Source organism: Tupaia chinensis, unplaced genomic scaffold, assembly GCF_000334495.1.
Source record: "Tupaia chinensis unplaced genomic scaffold, TupChi_1.0 Scaffold000346_1, whole genome shotgun sequence".
Classification (NCBI taxonomy): domain Eukaryota; kingdom Metazoa; phylum Chordata; class Mammalia; order Scandentia; family Tupaiidae; genus Tupaia; species Tupaia belangeri.
This window is the reverse complement of record NW_006159840.1, coordinates 6,396,199-6,405,330: the sequence shown is the minus strand read 5'-3', so window position 1 is coordinate 6,405,330 and position 9,132 is coordinate 6,396,199. Positions and strand designations below refer to the sequence as shown.

Here is a 9,132-nt window from a genome sequence, read left to right as displayed (position 1 = left end):
TTCTCGGGACAGCGGCGGCCTGGGGGGGGAAAGTGGCTCAGGGGTAGCGAGTCGGGGCCCGGGGGCGGCGGGCGCAGGCAGGCGGGAGGATGAGTTCGCCGGGCGCCGAGGGCGCGGGGAAGAGCCTGCAGTACCGCGTGGACCACCTGCTGAGCGCCGTGGAGAGCGAGCTGCAGGCGGGCAGCGAGAAGGGCGACCCCACGGAGCGCGAGCTGCGCGTGGGCCTGGAGGAGAGCGAGCTGTGGCTGCGCTTCAAGGAGCTCACGAACGAGATGATCGTGACCAAGAACGGCAGGTAGGTGCCCGCGCACGCACCGGGGCCTGGACGGCTCCTGGACGGCTCCGGCTCCGGCTCCGGCCCGTCTCTGGCCGAGGACGTCTGTTTCCGCTTTCAGCTAACAGCCCGGTGTGGTTCCCGACCCGCAGCGTCTCCCGGACCAGCGCCGCCCTCAGTGCTTCCCCAGACTCTCCTGCTCCTGCCTCTGGAGGCTGCCTGGGCCTAGGGACCAGGAGGGCCTGGGGAAGGAGGACTTGGGAGTCACCTCTGGAAGTCCCCAAGAGGCTCCTCTTTGCCTCGAAGTAGTGGGAACCTCGGTGCAGGCTCCCTGCCTAGTCCTGCCGCCAGAGCCGGGGTCCTCCTGCCGCCTTCTCCCGCAGGAGAATGTTCCCGGTGCTGAAGGTGAACGTGTCCGGCCTGGACCCCAACGCCATGTACTCCTTCCTGCTGGACTTCGTGGCGGCTGACAGCCACCGCTGGAAGTACGTGAATGGGGAGTGGGTGCCGGGTGGCAAGCCTGAGCCGCAGGCGCCCAGCTGCGTTTACATCCACCCTGACTCGCCCAACTTCGGGGCCCACTGGATGAAGGCGCCCGTCTCCTTCAGCAAAGTCAAGCTCACCAACAAGCTCAACGGAGGGGGCCAGGTAGGTGTAGGTGTGAGGGACTCCAGGCCTGCGTCTGCCTGGGCGGGTCCTGGAGGGCTCTGCTTGGACAGGAGGTGACCTCTGCCCTGGAGAAGCTGCCGCCGCTGTCCCCAATGAAGCCCTTGGTGTCCAGTAGCACCAGTGCCTGGGGAAGGGATCAGAGTGGGAGCTCTCCTCTTAGCCGGCTGGAGCAACCCTCCCCAGGGAGAGGCACCAGCCCCCACAGGAAAGCCACGCTAACGCCAGTGCCTGGTGTGTTACTGCCTGAAGTCTGAGAAACCTGTACGTTGTTTTTTCTAAAGAACATTCTTTAGTTGGAAATTGTTCCTAGAAGACCCCGAAACCTGGCAGGTTGCAAACAAGCTCAGGCTTCTAAAGACCTCTAGAACCTCCTGGAGACCTTAGCACTTCTCTCTCCGAGGTCAGGAGTGTGTGATGGCGTCACGCCCTGCTGGCGTGTGGCATCTCATGCTCCTTTTGGAACAGCCTGGGTCGTGGCTCCATACTTGGCTGGGAGGCAGCCCCTGCCTCTGCACGGGGAAGGCGCTTTCGGGACCTGCACGCGGTTTTGCCCCTGCGTCTGTCCGAGCTGGGGCCTTGCCATCCCTCCCGTGTCTGTCTCCGCAGATCATGCTGAACTCCCTGCACAAGTATGAGCCTCGTATTCACATAGTGAGAGTCGGGGGGCCCCAGCGCATGGTCACCAGCCGCTGCTTTCCCGAGACCCAGTTCATCGCTGTGACGGCTTACCAGAACGAGGAGGTGTGAAGCAGGAGGGGCCGGGCGAGGGTGGGAGGTGGGGGTGGCTTTGGCCGAGACTGGAGACCCACGTGGGAGCACCCTTCCAGGGCCGATCATGACTGAGATTAGTGCACAGTGAGTTGTCGCCCCAGCATTTCCCCAACTCCTGCAAAAGCGTCTAACACTAGCAGAATCGACTGAATGCTCGAAATGAAAAGATGGGGCCTGCAGGTGGCATAGTGGTTAGGGTGCTGGACTCCCACATGGTTAGCAGCAGTTCAAGTCCCAGGCCTGGCAGCTGGAAATCATGCACCGCGCATGTGCATGTGTGTCCAAAATCCCAAGAGGAGAATGGGTTGTGGGGGACTGTCCCCCCGGGAGGTGATTTCTCACTTTCTCCCTCCCTGTCTCTTTCTGGTGAGTGCATGGGCCCTAATTTTACAAAAATGTAAAAATTAAAATAAAAAGGGAGAAAAAGAAGGGTGGGTGAGTGTTCAGGTTAAGTACCAGACTTTAGTGAGGGGTGGCCTCTCCTTACAGCCCTCCCAAACCACGCAGCGTGGAGGCAGTTAGTTACCAGAGCCTGGCTAGGTGTCTGTGCGCTTCATCTGGCCTCGCAGCACGGAGAATGTGAGATTCGTTGGTGAAGTTGGTGCTGACCACAGACTAGGGCTAGCCGACCAGTCTGTCTTTCCTAAGCAGATTCGGGTTAGGTTTGGAGCATTTCTGATTTATGCACATGGAATATTGTCACGTGTGGTTAAATTTATTGTGAATTTTACCGAGAAACTGGCATTTCAAACTTCCCACAAACATGTACTTCTTTATAAAACACGCAAGTACCCAGCTACCTCAGGCTGCAGTAGGAAGATAGCCATGGAAAGAGGGCTGGCTCTGTGTGAACATTTGGACAGATGGCTCTCAGTTTCTTGGTGCCAAATAAGTCCTCCGGCAGTATACTAGTAAATATAATGTTTTGTTTTTCAGATCACAGCTCTTAAAATTAAGTACAATCCATTTGCCAAAGCTTTTCTCGATGCAAAGGAAAGGTGAGAGAATTCTAGCTGTAGTCCTTGGGCAGAGACGTGCGGAAGAGGAAGTGCCACTGCAAACACTGTTTCCCGTGTTTTCCCTTCTTGATGATTTTGACAGAAGTGACCCCAAAGACATGATGGAGGAGGCCGGAGACAGCCAGCAGCCCGGGTGCTCCCAATGTACGGTTCGTCGCGCTCTGTGCTCCTCGCCGGGGACTACACTGGCCCAGAGCTGGGAGCTGGAGATGAGCAACATGGCTTCCAGGGTGGCCAGGACTCGTCTGGCCCTGCTGCGCAAGGCACAGGGCCCTCTGGTCAGGAGCTGGAGTGACCTACACCTCTGCTCCAGCTGGAGTTGTGGTGCTCAGCCAGCCTGGGGACAGCACCTGGTGGCTCTGTGTGGCTCCCAGGCAGCTACAGCCAGGCCTAGGATGGGTTGTTGAGACCCCGGGGATGTTCAGACCATCCTGTCCTGGGAGGGGAGAGGCCAGCTCTTCGCAGCCTCCAGGTGGTCCCTGCTGTTGTTAATAGTTGAAAATTGAAGGGCCATCCCTGGGGTGGGTGATGCTTGTGGGTACTCTTGCCCTGTGCCCACCTTGGTCCCCTGGACGGTCACCTGGACGGTGTAGCAACATTAAGGAGGGTCCTGCCATGAATCTCTCGCTGTAGTCTCATGTGGCGGCTGCCGGAGACCTGCCGGAGACTCACTCCTCCTCGATAGCTTTCTGTTCTGAAAATGTATTTTAAAAAGTCATCTTCTGGGTTAATTTAACATTTCCTCTTAAAGTGGCTAAGAGCGGTCTTAGAATGGAGTGTGAAGGTTGCTTTGGCAAGTGAGGCAGTGCCAGTCCTGGAAGACGCGCGTTGAGGCTGGGATTCAGAGCTGGAGGGGTTGTATTAGAAGGGTTGCCTTTTTGGAATGGAAAGAAAACGTGGTTAAGAGGTGGATCCCACATGGCTGGGGTGCTTGAGTGCTGGCCCGAAGGCTTGAGGCTTGTGCACGTGTGCCCCAAGTCCCACAGGGTGGAGAAATGGAGGTGAAGGGATTGCCAAGGGATTGTGCGTGACCATGCACCGTGGGTGCTTCCCCGTCTTCTCTCTCTGTTGGGCATGTGTGCCCTTTGGTAACTGAAAAGGTGGAGCTGAGTTTTGAAGGAGGGCAGGGTTGCATAGTGAGCAGAATAGGCAGGCAGAGAGGCCAGAAGCCCCTGGCAACCGCTGCTAGGAGTTGGGGATGGGGGTGCCTCTCCTCTGGTGTTGTCTCTGCCTCTGTGTTTCCATCACACCCAGCTCTGGCATGTCTTCCCTCTGGCTCTGTCTGTCCTGGTGTTCATGCCCAGCTGGGAAATGGCTCCTGTGGGGTCAGAGGGTCTTTGGGCACACCTGCTGCCAGTGGGTGAGGAGCAGCTTGCCCTGGACAGGCTGGGATTCAGGTGTGCTTGGCGGGACCTGGGCTAACCCGGGCTAACCTGGGCTAACCTGAGCTAACCTGAGCTAACCTGAGCTAAACTGGGCTAACCTGGGCTAACCTGAGCTAACCTGAACTAACCTGGGCTAACCTGAGCTAACCTGGGCTAACACGAGCTAACACGAGCTAACACGAGCTAACCCGGGCTAACCCGATCTAACCTGGGCTAACCTGGGCTAACCTGAGCTAACCTGAACTAACCTGGGCTAACCTGAGCTAACCTGGGCTAACACGAGCTAACACGAGCTAACACGAGCTAACCCGGGCTAACCCGATCTAACCTGGGCTAACCTGGGCTAACCTGAGCTAACCTGAACTAACCTGGGCTAACCTGAGCTAACCTGGGCTAACACGAGCTAACACGAGCTAACACGAGCTAACCCGGGCTAACCCGATCTAACCTGGGCTAACCTGGGCTAACCTGAGCTAACCTGAACTAACCTGGGCTAACCTGAGCTAACCTGGGCTAACACGAGCTAACACGAGCTAACACGAGCTAACCCGGGCTAACCCGATCTAACCTGGGCTAACCTGGGCTAACCTGAGCTAACCTGAACTAACCTGGGCTAACCTGAGCTAACCTGGGCTAACACGAGCTAACACGAGCTAACACGAGCTAACCCGGGCTAACCCGATCTAACCTGGGCTAACCTGGGCTAACCTGAGCTAACCTGAACTAACCTGGGCTAACCTGAGCTAACCTGGGCTAACACGAGCTAACACGAGCTAACACGAGCTAACCCGGGCTAACCCGATCTAACCTGGGCTAACCTGGGCTAACCTGAGCTAACCTGAACTAACCTGGGCTAACCTGAGCTAACCTGGGCTAACACGAGCTAACACGAGCTAACACGAGCTAACCCGGGCTAACCCGATCTAACCTGGGCTAACCTGGGCTAACCTGAGCTAACCTGAACTAACCTGGGCTAACCTGAGCTAACCTGGGCTAACACGAGCTAACACGAGCTAACACGAGCTAACCCGGGCTAACCCGATCTAACCTGGGCTAACCTGGGCTAACCTGAGCTAACCTGAACTAACCTGGGCTAACCTGAGCTAACCTGGGCTAACACGAGCTAACACGAGCTAACACGAGCTAACCCGGGCTAACCCGATCTAACCTGGGCTAACCTGGGCTAACCTGAGCTAACCTGAACTAACCTGGGCTAACCTGAGCTAACCTGGGCTAACACGAGCTAACACGAGCTAACACGAGCTAACCCGGGCTAACCCGATCTAACCTGGGCTAACCTGGGCTAACCTGAGCTAACCTGAACTAACCTGGGCTAACCTGAGCTAACCTGGGCTAACACGAGCTAACACGAGCTAACACGAGCTAACCCGGGCTAACCCGATCTAACCTGGGCTAACCTGGGCTAACCTGAGCTAACCTGAACTAACCTGGGCTAACCTGAGCTAACCTGGGCTAACACGAGCTAACACGAGCTAACACGAGCTAACCCGGGCTAACCCGATCTAACCTGGGCTAACCTGGGCTAACCTGAGCTAACCCGGGCTAACCTGGGCTAACCTGGGCCCTGAGGCTTGGCCTGAGCAGTCAACAGAGACTCCTGAGGGTCCAGCGCTTCCCTGCTGCAGTTCAAGCGCCAGTCACTCCGCATTCTTTCCCACAGCAGGGGGGTGGCTCATTCCGGGCACCAGCGCCCTCTGTCCGCCTGCCAGCCCCCACCCTCAGTTGGGAGCCCCCCTGCCGCTCCCCTCCACACACGGCTGTGAGAGGTACCCGGGCCTGAGGAGCCACCGGCCATCGCCCTACCCCAGCCCTTACGCTCACCGGAGCAGCTCTCCACGTAAGTGAGGGTCTGAGTCTAGGGGGCGGCAAGCGGCCACTCCTGGAAAGGCCTTCTTTGGGGGCCCCCTGCTGGAGCCCACACAAGGCCCAGTACTCTGGTACCTTGAAAGGAGGCCTTCCTTTCATGTCCACGCCACTGGCAGGCTCCCGGCCCAGCCTCCCCAAGGTCCAGGACAGAGACTTCCAGCCCGGAGGGTGCCTCAGAGCTGTGCTTGCAGTCTTCAAGGTGACAGTTCTGAGCCTCTTACGACCCTCGCTGAGGTGCCAACATTAGATCCCCAGGCACAAAGAGTCCCAAAACCTGGCCCAGTGCCAGGCTGCACCCCAGACCTACAAAACCAGCAGCTCTGGGCGGGGGTGTGGGGGCAGCCATCCTGGTTCTTCCCCCGCCGTGACCACCAGGACAGACGGCGAAGTCCCCGCTGCCCCGTCTGGCACCGCGCATGCCTGCACTTAATTTTGTCTGGCTCCAAAAGGAGGAAGACAGTTAGAGAATGCCATAAAGCAATTAAGCTCTTACAGCTGTTCTAAAACAAAGGGCGCGTATGTGGTAAGGACAGTCTTCGCGCCGTGCTTGACCAGAGCGTAGACTGAGGCAAGGCCACGGTTTGCATTTTGCCTCTGGAGTCCTGGTTTCTCTACTATGGTCAACTCTTATGCAATAGTCCCTGGTGAAAAGGCAGCTTGAAGTTACATTTCTTATTTTTAAACGGAAGTAACCCCCAATCGGGTGAGTACCGATTCCCCACCCACCGGCATCCACTGAGCCTGTTACTGCAGTAAACGGGCTTCAAAGGCCTGTGGGCACATGCAGTCGGTGTGAGTTTTGCACCAAAAGGTGCAAAAACTTCTGTAATCCATGCATGTTCTTTCACGCAATGTGCCTTTCCATGAGCTTTCTGAGAGCCCCGTACTTCCAGATGTTTACAGTGACAGTAAACCCTGGCCCGGGACAACCCCGACGCACACTGAGCTGACGGTCTCTGCAGTTAGTGTCCCGCGCACATTTCGTTTTCGATGGAGGGGTCTTCCATTTGCCAGTCGGAGTTCACTGCTTTCCGAGCTCTGGAAGGTCGCCAGTAACTCCGCCCTGTCTCCTGTCCCCAGCCTATTCCGACAGCTCGTCCGCATGCCTGTCCATGCTGCAGACCCATGACAACTGGTCCAACCTCAGCATGCCTGCCCACAGCAGCGTCCTCCCCGTGAGCCACACCGCCAGCCCACCTGCTGGCTCTAGGTAACGTACGGTGGGGAGTGGCCCCACCTGTGGAGCCACCTCATGCCATCTCTGTCCCCCGAGGCCCCGGGCCTGCTCTGTGCCTGTGGAGCTGTGTTAGGCACCTGCCTGTCAGCTCCCGTTAGCTCCCGGGCCTTAGGCACGTGACTGCGGGTTCCCAAGTGCGTCTGGTCTTCCTGGGAAGACTTAGGTTCCTGGAGAACTGTGATGTGGAATGGGAGCTGGGCTGTCACACGGCGAGACAAACCCAGGGCCCGGCCCTGGCTCTGCCACCTCCTGGTTCATGTGACAGATGCCGCTCACCTCGCAGAGCGCGTTCTTTGCACAGAAGGAAAAGATGCTGAGGTCACCCCAGGTGGAGCATCTCTCAGGCTGTTGAGGTCGTAGGTCGGGTCTGAAGAACTGTTTCTAGAACCTCTTTCTATGGGGGCTATCACATTAAGGAAATCGTTTGTGGGCTTTTCTGTGGATATAGGGTCAAAGTAGAGAATGACAACTATTTTGCTATTAACTTACAAATTTACATGGAAGGGAAAATGGCTCAAGAATGAAGGAAGGTGGTAAATACATTACACTTCCTCACACCTGGAAGTCGAAGCAGCAGTGCTAGAAGTCAGCCCTCATTTTCCAGTTAGGAACCTGAAACACTGAACAGGTGTTTGCTCCCAGTGGCGTGAGCCCGGGACCCAGAGACCCGGACCTCAGAGGCAGTGCGTCATTGTGTGTAGAGTATTAAAATATGCCTAGTCTCTTAACTCTCCTCATCTAGGAAACTGTTCCTTTGCAATCCCATTACTCCTTTTTTTTTTTTTTTGAGAGGTTTTTGCTATAGGTTGCGTGCGCTCGCCAGACAGACAGAGACATAGAGAGAGAAAGCGAGAAATCACCCCCCAGGGGGGATGGCCATGCCGCAATCCCTTCTCCTCCATTCTCCTCTCGGGATCTTGGGCACGCACGCACACGGTCCCGGCGTGAATTTTAAGCCATCGGTTCCGGGACCCGAACCGCAGTCGACTACGTGGGAGTCCAGCGACATAGCCATTATGCTAGCTGCTGGTTCCCGCAATCCCATTACTCTTAAAAATAAAGCAAAGAGTGCCTGAATGGCAGACCTCTCAGGGGCTCTGGGCAGCCCGCCCACTGCAGACGACCAGGGCTACAGACTGCGGGCAGGGGACCCAGGGAAGGGTTCGATGTGGCTCTCCCTGGTGTCTCAGAGCCGCAGTCGCCCATCTGTGAGGTGGACAGTCCTCTGCCTCTGCCTTGACTGAGCAGGCTGTTTACCAGGTCACATGCTGCTGGCCACGGCTGGGCAGACGGCACAGCAGTGGAACGTGAGGTCTCATTCGTTGTGCGGAGGACGCTGCCGAGCTGTTCCCGGAACAGAGCTGTGGCAGCCTTACCCCGTTCGCGTCTGTGTGCGCCAGACGACTTCAGTCACTTCTTGTTTCCTCGCTCGCTACACTGGGAGCCTGCCTCACATAGGCCAGGAGCGATTGTGGGGAGCGGACGCACTCCCCGGTCTGACTCCCAGGTCCCCATCCCCATTGCTCAGCACCCGGCCACTGGGGCAGGTGTCTGTGCTGGAGCCAGCTGGCCACTCGGGAGGGCTGCCTCAGTCACACGGCCGCTGCGGTGGCTGGGCTGCCGGTTTAGCACAGGCTGGGCTCATCTGGTGGAACTCTTGGGTGTAGCTGAGAATTTCATGTTCTGAGTGAGAATGCAAACCTACCAGCCTGGGGGTTAGCAGATGGTGTAGCGGTTGCATTGCTGGACTCCCACATGGCTGACAGCGGTTCAAATCCCAGACCTGGTGTCTTCAAAATCATGCCAGGTGCGTGTGGGTGCGTGCCCAAGATCCCAGGAGGAGAATGAAGGAGAAGGGATTGCGTGGTGGCCATCCCCCCTGGAGGGCAA

The 9,132-nt window shown here is 57.2% G+C and overlaps 1 protein-coding gene across 3 annotated transcripts in view; it reads left to right on the top strand.

Moving 5' to 3' along the window:
• The first annotated feature begins 89 nt into the window (after positions 1 to 89).
• Positions 90 to 9,132, top strand: part of TBXT (T-box transcription factor T) — a 9,781-nt gene continuing 738 nt past the window's right edge. The window contains exons 1-7 of one of the 3 annotated variants that reach the window (XM_006152261.2): positions 90 to 295; positions 658 to 922; positions 1,550 to 1,684; positions 2,651 to 2,712; positions 2,816 to 2,877; positions 5,803 to 5,976; positions 7,086 to 7,215. In XM_006152261.2, coding sequence (XP_006152323.1) covers positions 90 to 295; positions 658 to 922; positions 1,550 to 1,684; positions 2,651 to 2,712; positions 2,816 to 2,877; positions 5,803 to 5,976; positions 7,086 to 7,215 — 1,034 coding nt within the window. Of the gene's footprint in view, positions 296 to 657; positions 923 to 1,549; positions 1,685 to 2,650; positions 2,713 to 2,815; positions 2,878 to 5,799; positions 5,977 to 7,085; positions 7,216 to 9,132 lie in introns of all 3 variants that reach the window. The other 2 variants (XM_027773353.1, XM_006152262.2) reach the window with 2 other exon arrangements.